This window comes from Leptonychotes weddellii, chromosome 9, assembly GCF_054177405.1.
Source record: "Leptonychotes weddellii isolate Sample4059 chromosome 9, ASM5417740v2, whole genome shotgun sequence".
NCBI classification, from domain to species: Eukaryota; Metazoa; Chordata; class Mammalia; order Carnivora; family Phocidae; genus Leptonychotes; species Leptonychotes weddellii.
In genome coordinates this window covers 79718451-79741925 of record NC_138377.1, presented here as the reverse complement: position 1 = coordinate 79741925, position 23475 = coordinate 79718451, and the positions used below count along the sequence as shown (strand labels likewise).

Sequence of the window (23475 nt, the reverse complement as noted above, 5' to 3'; positions counted from 1 at the left end):
GTTACTCAATATTTAGAAGTGTGAAGGGGGAGTTGAGAATTCTCTGCTTGGTCTGATCTCATAGGTCACTGTCAGAAGCCCACGTGGATTTCAGGCTTGTGGGTGGGGTGATACTTGATTCAAGCAGATACTCTATTATGGTACAGACCAAGCCAGATAAATTCTAAGTCCTACTCCCTTGTTTTTGTGTGCCTTTGGCTTGGCCCAGGTTTGGAAAGAAAGCAGTGAGAAACCAGGTGTGAATCTGCCGATGTGGCAGACCAGAGGAAACTCATAGGCTATTAATTCAATTTGCACTGGCCTGTCACAGAGCAAGCTAACGCTGCAGGAAGAATCAGCCCAGCTGTGAGCAGCCTTGCCACATGCTCAGCTCCAAGAGGCAGAGCCAGAATTGAGGAATGCAAGCAGGGAAAGTGACTTTTGTAGTTCTGATGAAATTTCAAAGGTCATTAAGGGCTCTTTGCAGATGGACTGGTAAACAGGCATCCTAGTGAGTCCTAGTTCAAGTGTGTGGGCAAGCACAGCTCTCTTTCCCATTGCAAGGCACCTTTGATTAATAAACCAAATCTAGAGAATCACCACAGGCAAATGTAAATCTCCCACAGGGCACACATTTTCCTGAAGCCAGGGAATTAAGAGCTGGGTTTTACTTATAAGGTGACAAATTAGGAGTCAGGTTTCTATGCCCATGAAATGAGAAAATTCCTTAGAACCACAGATAATGTTTTTGAAGGAACAATTGTGGTAAGACTCAGGTGAACAGATCCGGGTACCTGAAGGCCACAGATATAAATTGGCCACTCCCACTTACAAAGTTCAGTGAAGGGAATTTGTCACTTAGGCTCACTGTAAACTTCATGTGTTTGAGCCTGTGTAATAGCTAGATTTTTTTCTTTTTCAGGAGGCGGGATGGTAGAGTGGTGGTGGGGAGACAAGGCTGCTTTATGGAACAGGGTCATAAGAGGAAAAGAGAATGTATCTAGATTTAAAAGAAACATTGTAACTGGAAGACAACAGAGACAATTGAATTTTAATATATTTGTTGAGACATTTTTGTGAGTAGTCACTAAATTATACCTTAAGATAGTTATAGATATAAATAATAAACATAGAACATTGTATGTGACAATGAACTTGAAGAATAAAATCAAAGAGTGTCCTTCAAGAAACTATAATCTGTTAAATCTTGAAACTTCTCAGCAAAGCAAATATTTGGATGGCAGACATGCCACAGGATGAGGACTGGCTTTTATTGCACTTGACTTTCAGAAGAGTAGTTTTCTGAAAGGTGCCTGTTAAGTCCTAGCTATCACAGGTGTGGAAGGAGAGTAAAAACTAGCAAGAAAATGTATCTGGAAGAGTTGGTTGAAGAAGGTGAGCAAATTCATTGGGGAAGAAGGCCAACTGAATTTGACTTACTAGAGCCTCGTAAATATGAGTGAGTGAGTGAGTGATTGTTATTTTTACTTTAATTCATGAAAATTTTCCTTCTGTGGTCTTTGACAACTCAGTTATTCTTACATTGTCTCCTTTGTCATGAAACGAAAGCTCTGAAATTGTCTTACCAGAAATGCGTCAGTGGCTGTAATAATATGTCATAATATGCCACCTAAGTTTGAGAAACAGTGACAGGAGAGAGCATACCTGATCATAAAGAAAGAAAGGGGAATTGTACAAAATGGGTATGGAAGCATTTCCTTAAAACCTGCAGATTTTAGCCTCTGTGTATCTAGAGAGGAGTCTGTAAGGCTTTAGATGTCAAATCTGAGGGAAAACACTCCAGGCTTTTGGATGAGCTCATTTTTTTAGAGCCACCCAGTTTGCTCTATAAGAATTGGTAGAGTCCATTTCCAAAATTATGTCAAGCAATGTTGGAGAATTTTGTAGCAACTAGATCCCATCTTCCATGTTGTCACCAAAAAATAATTGATATTAAAGAAATACATTCTTTCAAAGAAAGGTTATCCTGCCTCCTATCCACCCATCTCCCTGCCCTCCTTCTGTCTGTTGAGCTAAACAACCTTCTGTATCTTGCGTGTGTGTGCACACACACATGTATAAAGTCTGCAGAAAGCACCATGTGCATTTTGTAGACAGCATCTACATCAGTAGCTGTTTCAGCAAATGACCATTATTGTTGTATTTTTGCCAGTCCACAAAATTGCCACATCTTTATTTACTCTATGCCTGGAATCAGGGGTTTTATTTTGCTTTCCGGGCTTAGGGGACCCAGAATAAACAACATAGTGTGATAGCAACAGTAAGTACCAGAACTGGGAGGTCTACCTTAACCTAGTACGCTCGCTAAATGCTATCCAAAACACACAAACACAGCTGTCAATGCAGGGGTCTTGTGAATGATTCCACTTCTGAATGTCTCCATCCTGAAGTCACTGATGATGTCAGTTTTGAAATGTGATAGTGTTGGATTTTGTTATTCACATCAGGTTATTTTGGAAAATTCACTGCAATGAGAAATAAAGTGAAAGCCGCATAGATGTATTCATCAGATCTTACTACAGAAGTCACCTATGACTTTAAAGATCTGAGCCCAATTTCTGTCGTAGTCACTTAGGTTACAGTCTCCCTATTGTAATGAAAAGGGAGCACATTTAACAGGATGGATTGTTTCTTATTCAGTATTATACAGTAATGATGCAGTAGGAAAGGATCTAAAGGGTCTCCTGGATTTATGCTGCAGATTTGCGAATGAGCTACTGTTACGCAAAGTTTGAAGGAGGAAAATGTTCATCACCCAAATCCAGAAATCACTCCAAACAGGAATGCTGCTGTGCCTTGAAGGGAGAAGGTTGGGGTGATCCCTGTGAGCTGTGCCCCACTGAACCTGATGGTAGGTCCACCGTCTGCATTTCTCTTTGGGCCCTTCATAGGGCCAACTGGTTATGAAATAAGAAGGGTTGTACGTAGGCCCTCAGGAAAGATAAGACAATTTAACTGTAAGTCTACATAAAATATCCATTAAGATTATTTTAACTCAGGAGCTGGGTAGTTATTTTCTTCCGAAATGTGCTATGAATCGGGGCTGCCCAAGTAGTAGGCACACCAGCTCTGGGAACCTTGTTCACTTCCCCTGGTATCGGGGCTTTTCTCGTTCATTGTTTCCCGACATGTGCAGCATGTGGCAATCTGGCCACCACACGTTGCGTGGGAAGCAGCCTGTAGCTAATTGCCATTGGTCTGTCTACTAACAAGTGTTCGTCTGTACCGCAGAGGCCTTCCGCCAGATCTGTCCCTATGGAAGTGGCATCATTGTGGGGCCTGATGATTCTGCAGTTGGTAAGTGGCCTGTGCTGGATTCCCAGCATTTCTTAATATTCTTAACTCTTCCCTGCCCTTTATCCAGCCATTCTTCCTTTTATTTTTTTTTAAAGATTTATTTATCTATGTATTTATTTGAGAGAGAGAGAGCGCATGAGCAGGGGGAGGAGCAGAGGGAGAGGGAGAGAGAGAATCTCAAGCAGACTCCCTGCTGAGTGCAGAGCCCGACATGGGGCTCAATCCCATGACCCTGAGATCATGACCTGAGCCGAAATCAAGAGTTGAATGCTCAACTGCCTGAGCCACCCAGACGCCCCTCCAGCTGTTCTTATTTCTCCACACTCATCTTGTAAAATAAAGCTCTACTTTTCATTTAGATACCAATTATATTATTGTACTGTATGGTAATATTGTAATATTAGATATTTCATTGATTAGATGCTGAAATGATCATAGTTTACCTTTGTGTTTAAAAAACAGTACCTTGTTATTCACTATTTTTTTTCTCCTTTGCATAAGATATGGACGAGTGCAAAGAACCTGATGTCTGTAAACATGGGCAGTGCATCAATACGGATGGCTCCTACCGCTGCGAGTGTCCCTTCGGCTACATTCTGGAAGGGAATGAATGTGTAGGTGAGTAATAGATCTGTTTCTTCCAGAGGGATTTTCCAAATTAGAAATTAGGCCATAGAGCTTTCATACTAGGAAGCATAAGTACCAGGATTGGGACAGAAGTAATTTTGTGCATTCATTCATGCATCATTCATCTGTAGTACTAGTTGAGTACCCCATGTCCCACGCTCTTTGTCTACAGCAGTGACCCAAGCCAACATGTTTCTTCCTTGCATGGACCTTACAGTCTATTGGGGAAGACACTGGACACATCTGAAGACATGGTGGAAAAGAAAACATTATCATCTATTTTTTAAATTAAAAAAAAATTAATGGTCATAATCTTATTCTCTCAATATGTAAAATACAACATTTATCCAGATTTTATTACATTTAGTAATGTGAAAGGCTATGTACATAGTGTAAACTCCTCGTTTTTGCTCTCTTACTAAAATTTCAAAGAATGGCTATGCCTGACCTTTGACCTCTTGATGCCTACTAACACAAAATTGAATCCAAGTATTATGTCTGTTCCTCTAAAATTTCACCCACAGCTATTACCATGAAGTGTAAGCAAATTCCTTAGTCTTTCTAAGCCTTAGAATGTCATATTATACAAATAGACTAACTTATTCCTAATTACCCTGCAGCTCTAAAACTCAATGATAATATGATTTTTATGAACTCAAAAGAGAGAAAATATTCTGGACAGTGAAATGCAATTTCATAGCAGAACAAAAGCAAAGTTGTCAATGTTTTCTCTTCAGAATCTTCAGTTAGTGCTCCTGTGTGCATGCTAAATGAGCCTGCTCACCGACGTCTCTCTACCACAGCCTCTTGCCTTCACTGTTTGACTCAGAACCCAACAGAAGATGTAACCCTGATGATAGTCCATCACTAGTCCATATCCTAGAGAACTAAGATAACAATGTTATTTCTCAAAAATTTCCCTTTCCCAAAGGAAGATACTCTCCCTCCAAGAAATGTGTCAGAAGGACAGTCAGGATTCTAGATGGATGGGTTGGGAGGCATAGATATTTTTTAGACCTCCTCGGTAAGACTTGTTCTCTCTCCACGGTTGTTTACAGAGATCATACCCTAAACATATTTCTTTCTAGCTTTTCTTCTGCCTAATGTAAACCATCTGGTTTCAACAGAATCAACAAAAAAATCTTCTTGAATCTTGATTTTATCCAGTGTATTAATTTTGCTTAACCTCTGGTCTCTCGTTTTGTGTAAGCTTAGTCTTCTATTTTATATCTGGCAAAAATCCATCATGTTTAAGGCTTTTTGGAGAATGATGTAATGTAAGGCCAGACTGGAGATGTATTTCTAGCTTTATGTAAGTGAAAACTTTTGACTTGTGAGAGCAGCCTTGTTTTAACCCTTGGAGCATCTATTCCTGGTCAATTTAGCTCTTCATACATAATATGGGAGGCTGGAGAAGCTCAGGAGAAGAGCACTAGGAGGGCTGGAAGCCCAGATACTGTCACTGTTAGTGCCACTGCCACTTAGCAGGTCAAATTTCACAGCTATAAATCTGTGGATAAGACACGTGCACTCCTTTCTTGTAAAGGCAGAATGAGGATCAAACAAGATGCCACAGATCAAAGTACCCCAATAGAGTGAGAGGTATTATTTGAGTCCAAGCCCATTTTTGTCTTCATTCATCATGTATTGAATACACTCTTGGTCACTTGCAGATACTGATGAATGCTCTGTGGGCAATCCTTGTGGAAATGGAACCTGCAAGAATGTGATTGGAGGTTTTGAATGTACCTGTGAGGAAGGATTTGAGCCTGGTCCAATGATGACTTGTGAAGGTAAGCCTCTTTGCAGAAAAGTTGTGGTTACATGTTCTAGTCATGGAGACAGTAGTTGGCTGATTACAGTTCTTGATACTAAATACCACTTAGGGCGTACAGAATAAAGAACATCTAGGCCTGATGGGCCATACCATTATTCTCCTGGTTCATGGCACAAATCACACTGTATAATATAGAGAGTTCTTTTTGGTGTCTCCCCATTACAAGTATTTAGATACAACTCCCATCTTGTTTGCGACCTTCTTTCTTATTTTCCATTTTTCCCTTCTTTTTCTTTCTTCATCTCCCATGCTCCCTCTCTTTTTCTTTTTTCTTTTCTACTCATAGAAACATCTGCACACTGACATAACCACCAACATCCTATAGCTATCTGGGGGCAATCACAGCAAAAGATGTTGTCTATACTCTGTAAGCATCTGCCAGTATGCCTAGTAGGATCAATGTATGGAGAGAAGGGAAGGAAAGGGAGTGTCTAGAACAGTGGGTCTCAAAGGATGGTCCCTGGATCAGCCACATCATCATCACCTGGGAACTTGTTAGAAATGCAGACTTTCAGGCCTCATCCCAGACCTCCTGAATCAGAAACTTGAAGAGTGGAGCCTAGCAGCCCTCCGGGTAATTCTGATACACTCTCAAGTCAAGACCACTGGTCACATAAGAGAATGAAGGTGAGGTGAAGGTAGAGGATAAAAGTGGTATGAAAGCGAGCTTTTCATTAGAGATAGGTCCTATTGATACCCATTGTCCTAGTTGTTGCTGAATCTTTAAAGGCTATCACTAAATATGATCTGGGGTCTCACTGATGTTCTCAGTCAGCATCCCTGGACTTAGAAAGAAACATGATAATCAAGATGGTCTGTTTTAACCTTGCTTTTCCAAAACATATTCTGCTGGTTCCAAACTTATGGAATCTGTAGAAATCTCTTTTATCTATTAATAGTAAAGTCATTCCTATTTAAGGTTAGAACTTGGGCATCAGTGTGAAAACTCTAAAGTGTAAAGTTATTCAGAATACCATTTGCTTAGGCTCAGGAATCACTGTTATTTCACAGGAGCCTCTTTTCTATGGGGAAGGGGATGTGGTTAACAATATTGGATGGGTCTGCTTCTGTTCTGACTGCAATTGAGTTGACAGTTGTTTTGACTGAATGGGGTAAAACTGATTCCCACACTATATGACTCTAGGGAATGGCAAGTGGTTAGCTTGACTCTTCAAAGCCAGAATTTCAGAAATGCTCCCTATATGTAGGGTGGTCTATAATTTCCCATCCATCTAAATAACATTGATAATTATACCAGGACAATAAGCCAGAACTGAGACTGTGCTAGGAGAACCAGGACCCACAATCCCCTTGCCCATACCAACTGTAAAATAACCAACTCATTTTATGCACCAAGCACCAAGACTGCTTGGTGCATCCATGTTGATGGCAATGAAGCATTTCAACTTTTGATAAAAATAGACTTTTTTTTGGTTGATGCTCATGATCCATTATTTTCATCCTCCCTTCTGTTGCAGATATAAACGAGTGTGCCCAGAATCCTCTGCTTTGTGCTTTCCGGTGTGTAAACACTTATGGGTCATATGAATGCAAATGTCCTGCTGGATATGTTCTGAGAGAAGATAGAAGGATGTGCAAAGGTGAGACATCCGTGTTAAAGGTCATCTAACCTGGGGGGCTCTCACTCTATCTATGATGGGAAATGTCTCTCCAAAGCATCTATCAGTAGAGAAAGGCTGGGAATCAGGGAACTCTGCTATACTCCATGGACAGTATGGGGGTCATCACTGCCCATAGTATGATAATATTAATTAAATTATATTTTTTAAATCCCCATCACTAAGGGATGTTATTTTCCAAGAATGGGGGTAGCATATGGAGTCTATTTTAGTTAAATAATTCCATTAAAAATGCTTACTGAGCGCCTACAATTACTGTGGCTCTGGACGAGGCTCTGCTGTACAAAGTTAGGTAAATCATGGGGCTCCTTGAAGAGCACGGATTTGCTCCTCCACGGTCTTAAATGAGCAGCTACTTGTTCTCTTCAGATGACCTAAATAGGATTTTTCTTGAAGGTGAACAGATTTCCTAACTAAGAGCTCTACATCACATGCAGGATAAGCCCAAATTTCTCAGCTCAGACCATGTGAAGGAGAAAGATAAAGAGAGGGAAATGCAATAGGACAATAAGGTATGGGGAAGACCTGTCCACACCAGAAGAAAAGAAATGAAGGAAGGAAGAACCAGAAGAGAATATGATATTTGTGAATGTTTGTCTTTTCCTCAAAGTATAAAAACTGAAATTTTCATTATACAATGATTATTCTAATCATATTAATAATCTAATCGTATATCATATTAATATTACATAAAATGATATTATATTATTATAATTGTTATATAATGGAAGCTTTGGCTTATTATACTATATTGTAATTATAATGCTGTTGTTATATTATGAAAGTTTTATAGAAGACCTTTTTAGGTGAATTCATCAAAAAGAAATTAACAATCATGCTTCCCACCTTTGAAGGGGTTACAGTTAGTTGGGGAATAATTTCATCATCAAGGTCAAAGTAGGTGAGAAGACTCCTTCCCAATCCAAGGAGGCCAGTGCCCACGAGACAAAAGGAAACAGGTTAACACTGAAAGAAGTGTAAATGAAAATTGATGACTTGATACCATCTCATGCTTAAAAGGCAGGAAATTAGCGCAGCTTCTTTTCTAATTCACGGGTGCACATTCTTTCCAGACGAGGATGAGTGTGAGGAGGGCAAACACGACTGTGCTGAGAAGCAGATGGAGTGCAAGAACCTCATCGGCACGTACATCTGCATCTGCGGGCCTGGGTACCAGCGGAGACCTGATGGAGAGGGCTGCGTAGGTAAGCAGGTCCTGGCCCAAGGAGCTTCGAGTGAGTCGGGTGACAAGGGACAGAAGTGACTTGGTGTCTGAGTCCTTGTGGGCAATGTGTTCTTCTTGGACAGAGCCATCTTCCCTCTGTTCCCTCATGTCACGGTTTCCCTTGGAGAGCCCCTTGCCTCTTGCTTATCTCTGAGTTCCAGAAGCATCATCATTCTCTCCCTCCGAGCCGGCCTTTGTCTACCTTCTCAGCCCATGTTGCTGCCAGTACTTGGCACCAGGTGTTTCCTCTACTTCTTTCCTTTACTCCTGTACTTTTTGTTGTTTCAGGCTAGGTTCTCTTCACCACATTGGAATGTCTTTCAATTGTCCCAGCATTGCTGTTAGCGCCGACACTGAATGACGGATGCCCAGTCCCTCTGAACCAGGAATAGCATTAAACCAGTGGGCTCTTCCTGCAGGGAATCTGTTCTTGTCTAGAGTGGGGCCCTGGCCCTGGTACTTTTCAAAGCTTCCTAGGGATTGTAATATAGATCCTCCACTGAAAACCACAGCTTCAGACTAGGGATGGGCAAGTCACAGCCCGGGGGCCTGCAGCCTGCCGCCTATTTCTGTAAATTAAGTCATATTGCAGCATAGCCATAACCATCCATTCAGACATTGTCCATGGCTCTTTCATGCCACAGTGGCAGAGCAGAAGAGAGTGAAGGCAACAGAGACCATATGGCCTGCAAAACCTAAAATAGTTATATATAATACAGTAATACTGTAATAGTACTACAGTTTAAAGTAAAAGTTTCCCAACCTCTGGTTTGAACAATCAGTACAGGAGAAAATTATTAGAAAGTTCCTACATGCTTCCTTTCCATTTTTAATAATCAATGATGCCAGAAAAAGAAATCTGATGTTGTCAGTCAAGAAGCTCAAGAATCTCATTATCCCCTTACCTTGTAAAATACAGAATTAAACAGTAATTGAAGAGCAGATTTTAAAAGCACAGAAAAAGCATTTGGACATAGGAGCACACACCAACTCTTCCAGGCTCAGTGGTTCTCAACCTCAGCTGCCCACTGGAATCACTTGGAAAACTCAGGTCCCACTCCAGACGCTCTGATTTAATTGGTCTGGGGATGGCGTGGGTATCAGGATTTTTAGCCTGTTTCAACAGTCCTGTAGCTGTCACCTTCCAACTCTGCTTCTCATTATGAGATCTCTGCCTCGGGGGCTCAGAACTATTCTGCAGGGGATGCACCTAAGCAAGTCACTTTATTTATGATCTTTCTAAAAAAATCATTAGAATGGGACGCCTGGGTGGCTCAGTCTGTTAAAAAATCATCAGATAATTCTAAGAATCTCCAGTTTGTCTTAATGCTTTTTTTTTTAAACCTGAGACTGGATTATGATTATTTCTCAATAATATTGTTAAAGTATTATAATAAATGTAATCTATGTTGAACTGGAAGATTATATGTAGACCAATTCTCAGGTCAAAACTGACCCATCACAGACAGTATTCTGATGAAGTATTATAATATTTCTCTAATGTGTGATCTTTTTTTTTCCCCCTTCACTTGAAATAATCCTTTGGGAATCCTTTTTATGGACAGATATAGAAAATTGTAACTTTATCAAGTGGAAAATGTATGTGTACCTAAATTGCAGTCATCTACATTTAAGTATATCAAAATGCCATCAAGTATGTTTTTTAAAGGACAGAGGTATACACACACACACACACACACACACACACACATTTGCTTGTATGTGCCAAATCCATTTCTAGGATACGTGAGAAACTGGCAGTAACACAGGGTTGGCTCCCAGGACGGGAGTCTGGTGGATGAGGAAGAAGGGAGGAAGGGGCACTTTTGCTGAATCCTCTTATACCTTTTGAATTGGGAACCACGGGAGACAGCTACCTATTCGCGAACTAAAAAAAAGAAAGACTCCATCCTTGCGCAAAGGGGTGGGATGACTGCTCTTGTGTTTGCTCTTTCCACGAAACCCCACAGATGAGAATGAGTGTCAGACCAAGCCAGGCATCTGTGAGAACGGGCGCTGCCTCAACACGCGGGGCAGCTACACTTGTGAGTGCAATGCCGGCTTCACCCCCAGCCCGGCTCAGGACGAGTGCCTTGGTGAGTGCAGACGACCGGATGCTTGCACAGCACCCCCACCCCCGCCTTCATGCTGGGACACTTGGCACCCCAATCTCTCATCTGAAATCATAGAAATGGTTAAAATTTGAGGCAGGTTCCTATTTTGGAAGGGACTTAATGACTGCGATTTGTCCATGGGGCTCAGCACCACCCCGCAGCTGAATTCTTCCTTTGCTAAGTGTATCAATGAATCACTCGTTTGGAATTTCGTTCTCCGCTGCCTTTTGAAGCCCTTGGTGCTGAGGATCTGTTTCTGTGTGTTTTTCTGCTCCTCTCTCTCGATAGCATGACCACTCCTCCGTATTTCAGGGAGCAGAGAGAGTTGTCACCTTGCGTGGGCCACTTACTGAATTTCTTGTCTTGTTTCCCTCAGACGTCATCCTTTCTCTCTTACTGCTGTTTCCAGCTTTCCCTTCTCGCTTCTCCTCACCCAGGGTAAAGTGTTTACATCCTTTTTGGGTTTTATATTTGACCACATTCTTAATATATTTTGTCATGCTCATCAAATTCCCTGAAGTCCCCTTTGCGATATAATGTCCCTTCCAGACAACCGGGAAGGGTACTGCTTCACGGAGGTGCTCCAAAACATGTGTCAGATCGGCTCAAGCAACAGGAACCCTGTCACCAAGTCGGAATGCTGCTGTGATGGAGGAAGAGGCTGGGGCCCCCACTGTGAGATCTGCCCCTTCCAGGGCACTGTGGCCTTCAAAAAACTCTGCCCCCATGGCCGAGGATTTATGACCAATGGAGCAGGTACTTCCTTGCGTTCTGACTTATGACCAGTGGAGCAGGTAACACTTATGGTCCAAAAATACTTGCAGGGAATCTGCTTGTTTGTTTTATGAAAAACAGTTGAGAGTACGGAATCTGCAGTAGGGGCTTAGGCTGAGCGCATGCTTGATGTCAACCGAAACCCTTTATTATGGTGTTTTAGATGTTCAAGGCCAGGTTGCCAAAGCTGTGTGTGCTTGGGCTCCTGCCTCTGCATCACAAGGAGTCCCCAAATTTTTAAACAGAAGTTTGTTGTAAGTCAGTTATTGGTTACTCAGAGTGTCAATTTGTTAGAAAAACCATGGCATAAATGATCCCTAAATTCCTAGACTAGTCCACCAATATGCATTTTAACTCGTAAAATTGGCTGAAATATGCTGCATGAAGGAAGTATAGACAATGCTGATATTCTGGCAATTAAGACCCAGTTGCCTCTGGAAAAGCACCTGCTGCTTTCACCTGGGAGACGTGGGGAGGCTGTCGCAGTGTGTGAGGCTGCTCCGGAGAAGCTCCGGGCCTGTGATCCTCAGCAGCAGCTGCGCTTGTTTCCAGCCTCGTAAACGAGAAGGGAGAGAGACTTCTCCAGCTCCTTGGGAAGGAATCAGAAGGGAGAGGGGAGGAAGGAGAGTAAGTAGGGTTTGTGTGGATGTTGGAAAGATGTGGCTAAAGGTAGAATCACAGAACTGGATGTGGGAAGACACAGAACTAGATTGGACGGGGTGACCCAAAAGCAACTGATGTTTCTTCCAAGGATGAGAAAATGAGATGGTGGAAAAGACTCACTTCTCGAGACCAGGGAGGGCAGGCAAAATTGCATTTCAGAGGAAACTCAAAAGAATTAGGATAAATAACATCTGTTGGTATAAAATGATCGTTTGGCAATCGAAGGCTAAGAACTCATTTGGTATTGGCACCACACCGAGCAGTAAGGAGATAGATGGGTCACAATATGGAAGGACAGCTGCTTCAGTGCTCGACAGTGCATAGAGACCAGATCTTTCTCCCTGTGGTGGAGCTGTGAATAAGGCTCTCTCTTCCTTATCAGGCTTCAAAAACCCCTGCCCGGGGATCCACCCCAGAGCCCTAGTGCTTCCCTCACCAAAGGAAGTTTGGTCCCATTTCCCCAATATTATACAGTTTGAGATTTTTCAGGATTAACTTTAAATACAGCAAAAAGAATGGAAGGAAACTTTCCTCCTTATTTTGGACATGCACTGTTAGAAAAAAATGGGATTTTTCTTGTCAAAAGAGCCTACTGCTGTGAGCCATTTATGAGATGTCAGTAGGAGGCAAGCTTGATGGCATGAGATAGAGCAAGGAGCTGAATATGTCTGGATGAGATTGGTGTCCATGGACCCAGAGGGAAAAACTATACATTTAGAAAACCGATTATCTTTAAAGTGTTCCCCTGGCCTGATGAGTTATTATACTGTCGTCCAGTGCAGTTATTCATTTGCCTTTCAGGACAATTACCATTACCTATGAAATGGATGCTGTCATCCCTTTGTTTTAATTTCTTAGGTGCATGAGATAGTAACACAATTTATTAGTATTTACAGTAAGGTCACCCCTACATACTGATGTTGCCCATTTTATAGTGTCTTTCTTAATCTCTGTTTGTTAAATTAACAGATATTGATGAATGCAAGGTTATTCATGACGTTTGTCGAAACGGGGAGTGTGTCAACGACAGAGGATCCTATCATTGCCTATGTAAAAATGGCTACACTCCAGATATAACTGGAACTTCTTGTATAGGTAAGTGCTCTGTTTTTGGTGTCCAGGTTTATTCTGAGTGGAAAGTGTACATTATGGGAAAAAATAAAAAATCCTCAAACCAAACATCTAAAAAGCTTCTATAATTTCATAGGAAAACCTAAGACAATGAAGTTATTTCTTAGACCCTATGGGTACTGAGCATCATTTTAGATGGACAGTCACACAGTATCTTTTTGATCATAGATCTGAATGAGTGCAACCAGGCCCCCAAACCCTGCAATTTTATCTGCAAAAACACAGAAGGGAGTTTCCAGTGTTCCTGCCCGAAAGGCTACATTCTGCAGGAGGATGGAAGGAGCTGCAAAGGTAAAGTAGAATTTGCCTGCACCCACTCACCTGCCTCCTGGGCACATTGTTGCATTCCCTGTGCATTTGAGGAATCCATAGGCAAGCTCTCCACAGGCAAGAAGTGCTTCCCTGGGGTTAGTGCCTCCCTGGGATCTCCCTGCCACCCACTTCCTGTGGTGGATGGCTGGAGGCTGAGGCCAGGAAGATTGCAGCAGGGGGTGGGGTGGGGTGAGGGGGTGTGCAGTGGCAGCAGGAGCCATTCTCAATGCCTGCCCCTTGGGTGTCCATGGGGGCTGCCCATGAGGGTCTCAGAGACTGTGGAGCCAGATGTCTAAGGCTCAGGTGGGGCAGATTCCTAATTGACTACTTCCTTTCTGCTTTCTATTTATTCTATTGATGTAGTCAAGCTATTCAACAACTATAGAGCCCAAGTCTCTGGCATTGTCCTGCCTCAGATTAATTGGTGCCTAGAAAACACTGTGCCTAATTAAGTAAACACTTTTTCTAGGTTTTTGTTCTGCTAAAGAGGGCCATTCCTGCCCTCCCTACCTTATCTGGGTGAGCCATAAATATCACAAAGAATTAAGAAACAGCAGAACTCTATGCAGAAATCCCTCTTCAACCAGAAGTTATCCTTTGCAAAATTCTGTTGGTGTAAATTTACTCCTAGAAATATCTTCCTCAACAGTAAGAATTTCACATATTGAGTGAATAGCACAAGTAAATCAAACTTAAGGGTAATTTTTAAAAGGAGGGATTTGGAGAAGGATGTGGAGACCAGATGGCAGAACAAGAGTTAGAGCGTTTCTACTATGAAGCCTTGACAGCGTAAAAGGAAAGTAAGGGAAGTTGAATGGTGAGGTAGAGTGGAAGTGGAGAGCAGAGGGAAGTAGGACCCTCAACCCCATTCTTGTGTCGTCTGCTGGAAGGAGAGAGTTAAGAGACTTGTAACATAGGATGACAGAACAAACAATGCCTGAGGTTTTCCTATGCAGCACAAATCCTATATAATCCTATAATTTGGGGAGAGGAAGTTGAGAGACCTACTTAAAAATTCTAGCTTAATAAAAGAGTTGTTTACAGCTTTGTTCTCCTCAAACATAGAACTTATTCTCCATCTGTGGATCACAGTGAGCTCTGGGCAGTGTGAGGCTATAACTCAGAGCCGTAAACTTATTCATGTAAATAGAGAACCAAATTAGAAAATCTCTCATTGTGTATGTTATCTGCACCAAGCAAAACAAATTTACAGCATTTTTCCAGCCTGTGGGGGCAGAAAAATCCTCAAAAATGTCTAGCAATTAAGAGATGAAAAATGGAAAGTAAATGTATAGTGGTAAGTGTTTTTTTACAATGTGTCAAATGCACCAGTGATGCTCTCTTTATGGTTTTAGGAGTGGGCAGAGCAGCAATGGGATTCTTACAGATCCCCTCACATGAGTCCCTTTCTCCTGTTGTTCTCATGGGGTCTAGATTCTTCCACATACTTGGCATGTAGGACTAAAGATCAAACCCAGTGGTGCAGATACATGTACTATTGAAACTGACAGGAAAGAGGCTCAAAGGATAGCCCAGGGGAGATGTGGGACCAGCACTTCCCCCATGAGAGCCGGGTAGCATCCAGATAAGAGAGAAGGGGAGATAAGATGTTCTTGGAGATGAGAACAGCAAGTGTTGCTGTTAGAAAACAGTGTAAGAGACCGCTGAGCGGTCTCCCTCACCTGTGTGCAGGTAAGCTTCAGCAACCATGGGACGGTGCTCTAGCAGGGCCCCTTGGGTCAGAGAGAGGGGAGGCCACCCCACTGGCAGGAGGCGCAGAGCCGCCAATCATGCAGAAACCAGTAAAGCAGGAACAGCAGGCCCCGCAGTGGTGGAAAGAGCACAGGATTGGCTGCATTTTAAGAGAAGTCAGCACTGGGAGAAATATGGGGGCTTGGGGGAGTTCTTTTGGTTGAGGTCCACGCCAGGTGTTACCCTAGCCAGCAACTGGCACTCCTCTGCAGCTTCGAGCACAGCTGTGTGTGCGGTGACCAGACAAGGCTGCGAGGAAGCAAGAGAAAGAGGGAGGGAAGAAGGAAGGAGGACAGAAGGACGGTAGATTGGTTCCTGGATACACCATGATTATTTGTTGTTGTTGTTATTGTTAAAATTCAACTAAAAGCTGGAACATACTTTGTATCTCTTGAGGTCTTTAAATAGCAATGGAGTTGAGAATGAGCCTGGCAGTTCCGGCAATGAGGAAAGAAGCCTAGTCAAAGTGGAGGATTTTATTGAGTTATGGAAAACAATGTGGGATAAATACTGTAGGCAGTTTTTAAATGTGCTCTTAGCTTATCAGAGTGAGGTTTTTTTTTTTCTTCCCTTTGTTTCCTTCTTGATTGCTCAGTTTCGTTTTAACCAAAGGAGACTCTCTAAGAAAAGAAATCCTTTTGGTTGGATTTGGTTTGGTTGAATACCTCATTTGAGCAGATTCAAAACCGTGAACGTAAAAGGGGAAAAAAAAAAAAAAAAAAAGAACTAAGCAAACAAATTAATTTCCAGCCTCAACATTTCTTTTTGCATTTCAACTTGAAGAGATCTTTTCAATGCTTTGGAAAATTTTGAGAATCCCTAATCTTTTACTTCGTTTTATAGTTTATTTAAAATGTCACAATTTATTTGAAATGCCTTTGTTGAGACATTCCTGCATTCCTCTAGTGAAAGGGAATTGGGATTTCCTTGGATCCCCAAGGAGCTACATTTTTTGGTCTCCATGGAGCGCACGTTTCATCTTCCAAACCCTTACCTCCCGGGTTCCTCCTAGCCATATGCCGCGTGGCTCTTCTGGCCAGGGTTATTTGAGACGTACAGGTCAGTTCGACCCCGATCCTCATCTTACATTTTTCACAGATCTTGACGAGTGTGCCACCAAACAACACAACTGCCAGTTCCTGTGTGTGAACACCATCGGCAGCTTCACGTGTAAATGTCCTCCTGGATTTACGCAGCACCATACCGCCTGCATCGGTAAGTGGGACAGGAGAGTGCCCTACCAGAAATGTAGCTATCCCTTTAATGAGTTGTTTCCTAGTTCCTCTGCTGTTGGAGTAAGAGGATAAAAAAGTCAAAAAAGAATATGTGAGTACATGTGTGCGCACGCACACCTGTACGTGAAAAGTTATTGGCCTTATTTGGCCTTTTCTGAGTGAATCCTCCCTCTCTCTTCCTTTTAAACAACACAGAGGGAGCTTCAGTGGATTTTAATTCTTTTCCCTCACCGCTTCTTCTAGATAACAACGAATGCACTTCTGACATCAACTTGTGTGGGTCTAAGGGTATTTGCCAGAATACTCCTGGGAGCTTCACCTGTGAATGCCAGCGGGGGTTCTCACTCGATCAGAGTGGCGCCAGCTGTGAAGGTGGGTAGGGTCCTCAGCTTGATGCAGCTGCTGGGCCCTGGGGGAGGCAGTCTGTGTGACTTTCAAACTCGTCGTTCTCCTCCTCTATGAGATCTCAGAACTGAGCACGGGGAGAACTGAGCAACTGAAGATGGGAAATATTTTGCCGGGTTGGCACAGGTATCATATCATAGAGGTCCATCTTTGGTCTTCATGCTTGACCAGGTCTGTAACATGTGCCTTCCCTCCATATCTCAAGGTTTTTTCTGCTCAGTAAGTAGCGTAACCTACTAGGGCATGAACTAGTCAAGAAAAATAGCTCGGTTCCCGAATTTGATTCATTCATATTCTAGTCACTGGATCCAGAGTCCTAAAAGGATTCCCCTAAGTGGATTAAATATGCAAAGAATACCTCTTCTGATACTATGTAATTAAAATTCTAAATTATTTTTTTAGGATTTCCTTTCTGTCTTGACATCTTTGAGCTTCTGATCCTGGCACAAAGGAGCAAATACAAATGCTTCCCACAGACAGCTATCCCATAGAATGCTCTGGGGCCTTACCTTAATGTCTTCATCATTTCCATTTGTAGGCATTGGCAGGAATGTCGAATGTTTTCTCCGGAGCACGTATTTTTGTCGTTTTGGTGGCAGAATAATTTTTGGGGGGAGTGGTCAGATGCCTTACTGGAATTGCCCCTCCCTTCCTTTTCAGACGTGGACGAGTGCGAAGGGAACCACCGCTGCCAGCACGGCTGCCAGAACATCATCGGGGGCTACCGGTGCAGCTGCCCCCAGGGCTACCTCCAGCACTACCAGTGGAACCAGTGTGTGGGCAAGTAGTCTTTCCTGGGCACGATGTCTCCCCCAAGTCCAGATGGTGCTTGCTTTCTGAAAACTTTAAACCCGCCGTTAGACCAACGAGGAGTCCTTTACCATCGCCCTAACCTGCTTGAAACCAGAGGAGAGTTACAGCCTTTGCAAAACAGCAAACTGAGAAAAAAATATAACGACGAAGGATACTTTGAGGACATCGGAAGTGAAATGCCCCTAGAACTCCTTCACTCTCCGCATCCCCCCTCCCCACCCCGCTCTTCGGCTGTGGGTCGCCATTGGCCCACGCTGGGGTTCTGTTCGCAGGAGGGCCAACAAAATCCTACCGCTCCCTGAAAAGGGACTTTGGGCCTGCAGGCACAGAAGTGGTTCCATTCAGCTCTACACATCTCTTAGGGCAGAGTGTAGGCAGCAGACATGGCAAGTTTTTTCAGGTTGCTAAATTCTTTTGAAAATTAAGGGAGATCCACAGACTCATTAAACTGAAATTATGTCATTTTCGATCCCATAATGTCATGGGAAAGTAACTCTAAATGCACATTAGAGAATTCAAACACTGAGTTTAGAGGGACCCCCCGATCCATCTAGCCCAAGCTTTTGGTTTTACCAGAAAGACCTCAAAGCCCAAGGAGGAAAAGTAATCTGTCCTTAACCTGGTTCCTTCGTGAAACGCCTGGAGCTAGAACCTCAGGCTCTTAGCTTCCTGATTTAGGGCTGCCTTTCAAGTGTTGAGTCCACTCATTTTTTTTTTTTTCATTCACCAAGTATCTGTGCAGCACCGTGGTAAACGTGGTGCGCAGGTGACCTGTTCTAGCTGCCACACTCTTGGGTACAGAGGCCTCCTTAGCAAAGACGCAAGGATTACTGTCTCCCGGGTGCTGCTCCACTTTACTCCAAATGAAGATATATTTGGTGTGTTTTCATTTATCCAAACTGCATCTCTCTCATTTGGCTTCTTTTCAAGACACCATTTTGGAGGCGTGAGTAGGGTTGGCTCAAAGGACACCAGTGCTGGAAGAGTTTAGACTACACCACTTGCTGACCAGCCCTCCTCTCTTCCTACCTTCAGTCCCGGGATAGTGGAGATGGTCAGGTCATGTCTTCGTTACCTGGAGATTCTACTTTGGCCCCGTGAAGATCATCTCCTGGCTGGGAGTTCTAGAATAAATTAAGAAGTTGGAAGAGGTTTGGGGGGTTTCAATGCCCAAAAGATACTAGCCCAAACTGGGCTCATAATTCTTAAGAATTATAGCTATCCAGAATGAGTATTGCCTTGGGCCAGAATGGCTTTCCCCGGAGCCATGCAGAGAAGAGCAGATCTTTTGGACCGGCCCTCTCTGGATCCTTACTCCTGGGCAGCCAGAATTTCACTCTTAGAAGATGGATGCGTTTGGAGTCAGGGGCCACTGGATCTCATTGTTTTGTGGAATATATCAAGCCTGCAGCTGCAGTTGGAGTTGAGCCATGTTGACCTAGAGAAAATTTATAAAAGAAAGCCCATCCTACATTTTGGAATTCTCCTAGCCATTCTCCCTTCACAGCATGGCTAACATACACTATGCAAGCCTAATGCTGCCACCTTTGATTTTAGAGGACAGAGTGGATAGGTTTCAGTCTAAGTTTAAGGAGGGTTTTTTGGAGAATCTAAGGCTGTTTCAATAAAATTAAAATATCTCTCTTTTTATAAAAATGACAAAACCCTCCCCAATTTTGAGTATTGACTGAGAGTAAAACAAAGATTTTGGAGTACATAAAAATTGCCATTGGAGCCATTTGCTCCAGAGGGCACAGGATGAAAAAGGTCAGGAGAGTGCAAAGCATGGGAAACAAACCGTGTTTGTGTACTGATGAACAGGGTGAGTGCAGAGACTCTTTTCAAGCAGTAAACATTGAATATTTGCCAATTTCTTATCTTAATCCCTGTTCTGCTTGACCCTAGCTCTCTAACATAGATAAGCAAGTTTAATTTAAACTTTGTTAGATTCTCAGAGAGTTAAAAAAAAAAGTGAAGTAAAATAGAAAAGAATGTGAAAGGGGAGGAGAGAGTTCTTGACTGGGATGGATATTTATAGTAACATAGATAGATGCTCAAAGCTAGAAAGAGCCTTAGAGATTATCTAGTCTGACCTCATTCCTAAAATATAAATCCTTCCCCAACCTCCAGGGTTGTCCAAGTTTGACTTGAATACCATCTTGAAGGGCATTCACTTTCTTGGAAATATTTTTTTTCATAGAAAATGAACTGTTCCTCCCTCCACTTCTAACCTGTTTCTGTCCTTTGGAACAATACAGAATAAATCTAAGTTTTGTGTTGATGGGTCCTGTCCTTCATATACAGACATGGGCCTTAGAGATTTTATCTATCAGAGTCCTGTCAGGAAACCAATGGCTAAGCCCAACCCAAAAGCACAGGACGAAGGAGAGGAGCCTGTTGATGCTCCATGCAGGTCAGCCTCCGGGAGCTGAAAGCAGGTGTAAAGTCTGGAGATAGACATGGAAGGACAAGGAGAAAACATCCAGTCCAGGGATAGTTTTTCCACCAAAGTAATTGCCCTCGGTTCCTCATTCACTCTTTGGTGCCCATGGTCTCTGTTGGTATCTATTGCACACTTCATCTCTGATTTAAAGTAAGGGGAAAAGAACAAAGACAATGGCACATTTAATTATTTCCCTTGTAGGAACCTTGAATCCTAAATGACCTTGGGTGGATACTTGAGAGTCCCTGGATATAAAGAATCCTCAAACAAACCTGTAGCTAGGCACTGAGCTGTAGCAGGCAGCTCAGCACATGGCTTTCTTACTGTGTATCTATTCCTTCCACACAGGAAAGAAAGAGGAAAGGGAGAGAGGAGGGAGGGAGGATATTATACATATGCAAGCACCCTGCTCCCACCATTTTTACCCACCTGTTTTTCTAATTTTAGAACAGATCTTTTCGGGGCGCCTGGATGGCTCAGTCGGTTAAGCGTCTAACTCTTGATCTTAACTCAGGTCTTGATGTCAGGGTCGTGAGTTCAAGCCCCACACAAAGACAAAGGAAATACCAGTTTAAATGGCACTGAGTCTCGAGAGACACTAGCATGAAGGCAAGCACACGGCTTCTGCCATCAGACAGCTCTGGGCGTGCATCTCTGCCCTGCTGCTGGGAGATCTCGGAGGGGCTCTCGGAGCCTTGCTTTCATCATCTGTAAAACAGGGATTAGAACACCTATCGCCTGTGATTGTTGGGAAGGTCAAGTAAAGGAATGTGAAGCACCCCGCACTCTGTCACGCAACGGGCATCTAATAAACGTCAGTTACATTTCCCCTCCTCCCTTGCATTGGAAGCGTTTGCTCAGTGAGGCCAAGGCCAATCTGTGTGCATTCAAATGAACATATGCCTGAAAGTGGGCTATAGCGATTAAGGAAAGTTTTACCAGCAAGCTTCCAGCCTGCCCTATAGAGGCAGGCCTACAAAAATAAATTCGAGATTTCAAAAAGGTATAAATTAGAAATAGTGAGATACTCAAGGTTTTCTCCCTCAAGTCGATTTTTTAAAGTTAGATTTCTTTTTCCTGCTTTTTACTGTCAGACTTGGCAGGTCCCTGTGGGTAGCCAGTCCTGCAGCATCTGTCTCTATTGTGGGTTTTTTCCAATTATTGCTTGTGAAGTCTGCACTGAATCTCTTCCAGCCATACTTTGCTTTAGACACGGCCCAGACACTCTGGGCAGGAGGCTGGTTTGGATAAGGGGGGGCCCATCCAGAGATGGGAGCAGACATACCAGAAGGCACTATTCATCCCCAGGACAAGCACCTGGGGGCTTTTGCAGATTTTTGAAAAGGAAGTGCAAGTGGGGCGGACACTTCCTGCAGGATGGCAGCCCTTGCCAGCCCTGCACATCTTGAAAGAGGAGGACTGGGAAAGCAGCCTCCGGGAGTACGGTTGCTCCCTGATTTGGAGACTGTTGTCCCGCTCACAGAGAACTGCAGGGCTCCTTCCCTCCTGCCCTGAACCTTGAAGCTTAGCTAGGAACCAGCCCCGCGTGCTTCACAGGAGGCTCGTGCGGCATGGAACATACTAGTGTTGGCTTCAGATGAGACCTGGAATCTGTCGGTCCCCCGAATGCCATCCTCTAATGCACTCCACCTGGTGTGTTTGACCTCATCGACCACGTTTGCTCACCACGTGGCAAGAGGCCACATCCATTTCCACAGCGTGCTCGCTCTCGCTCTCCCTCCCGCTCCCTCTCCCGTCCCTCTCCCCACCCCAGCCACCTCGGCCTGCCCTACCCTCCGCAGGGCCAGCAGAGGGCCTGCTGGCCCGCAGTGCCCGGTGGACGCGCCCGGCCAGTGTCCCACATGCGGTGTGTTCTGGTTTTCCCTGCAGACGAAAACGAATGCCTCAGCGCACACATCTGTGGAGGAGCCTCCTGTCACAACACCCTGGGCAGCTACAAGTGCATGTGCCCCGCCGGCTTCCAGTACGAACAGTTCAGCGGAGGGTGCCAAGACATCAACGAGTGCGGCTCTGCGCAGGCCCCCTGCAGCTACGGCTGCTCCAACACGGAGGGCGGCTACCTGTGTGGCTGTCCGCCTGGTTACTTCCGGATAGGTCAAGGGTAAGCACTGCTGGCCCTGCTCCTGACCTCATGAAGGGATGCAACTCCCACTGACCCATCGGGTTGAGGAGAGCCATCCTTTCATAGTCCTAGAGTTCATTCTGGTTAGCTCGGCAAAGGGTTTAGGCTATTTCACTTGAAAGGAGGCATCAAGATTTCTGCAAATTCATAGACTATGAAACTAATTGTAAATACCTTGATACAGGTTTTCTCGGTCTCATTCTCTTGATCTTCCTGCTGAAAATGGATTCATTTCTCCAGAAATGCAGGGACTGACCCAGACCGGGACAGGGCTCACACTGCACATCGCTGATCCACCCTTCTCCTGGGGCAAGCAGGGTTCAGTCTTGACTTAAAATGCCTTCTCATTAGAGAACATTATATGTTAGCATAAATCACAAAGATACCTGGTTTTAAAGTATACTTTACACCTCAGACTTAAGTTTACATTAAGAATTATCAAAAGAGCATGAAACAGGACTTAAAATAATTATTGTATGCTCCAGGGAGAATACTTCACCACATTGTAGGTGTGAGTGTTGGGGAAGGCAAGACGTATTTCTATCTTACTCAGTAATTTGAAAGTTTAGTGGTAAGTTTTCAAATGTGGGTCTTTTTCGCTGCTGACTTAATCTAGACTTGGATGTCCATCTACCTTTGCCTGTCCTGTTAAGAATTTCCGTATTTCCCTTTTTAATTAGAACACACAGCACCGAAATAGACATACACACATATGCAACCACACATACACAGACACACCCCACAAATCACATTCCATAACACATACATACATGTATCAAATATATCAAATTAATTTAGTGACCTTTAATTTCTTTTTTTTTTATTCTTACGTTAATCCCCATACATTACATCATTAGTTTTAGAAGAAGTGTTCCATGATTCATTGTTTGTGCATAACACCCAGTGCTCCATGCAGAATGTGCCCTCCTCAATACCCACCACCAGGCTAACCCATCCTCCCACCCCCTCCCCTCTAGAACCCTCAGTTTGTTTTTCAGAGTCCATCGTCTCTCATGGTTCGTCTACCCCTCCGATTTCCCCCGCTTCATTCTTCCCCTCCCGCT

General features: G+C 43.5%; 1 protein-coding gene across 2 annotated transcripts in view; it reads left to right on the top strand.

Annotated features, from left to right (window-relative positions):
• The window catches only part of FBN1 (fibrillin 1), a 218550-nt gene that overhangs the window by 191246 nt on the left and 3829 nt on the right, over nt 1–23475 (top strand). For both annotated transcript variants that reach the window (XM_081831045.1, XM_081831044.1), the window contains 14 exons: nt 2702–2851; nt 3232–3297; nt 3799–3915; nt 5598–5717; nt 7240–7362; nt 8475–8606; nt 10597–10722; nt 11290–11496; nt 13147–13272; nt 13477–13599; nt 16471–16587; nt 16851–16979; nt 17673–17792; nt 22159–22390. In XM_081831045.1, coding sequence (XP_081687171.1) covers nt 2702–2851; nt 3232–3297; nt 3799–3915; nt 5598–5717; nt 7240–7362; nt 8475–8606; nt 10597–10722; nt 11290–11496; nt 13147–13272; nt 13477–13599; nt 16471–16587; nt 16851–16979; nt 17673–17792; nt 22159–22390 — 1888 coding nt within the window. The remainder of the gene's footprint in view (nt 1–2701; nt 2852–3231; nt 3298–3798; nt 3916–5597; nt 5718–7239; nt 7363–8474; nt 8607–10596; nt 10723–11289; nt 11497–13146; nt 13273–13476; nt 13600–16470; nt 16588–16850; nt 16980–17672; nt 17793–22158; nt 22391–23475) is intronic.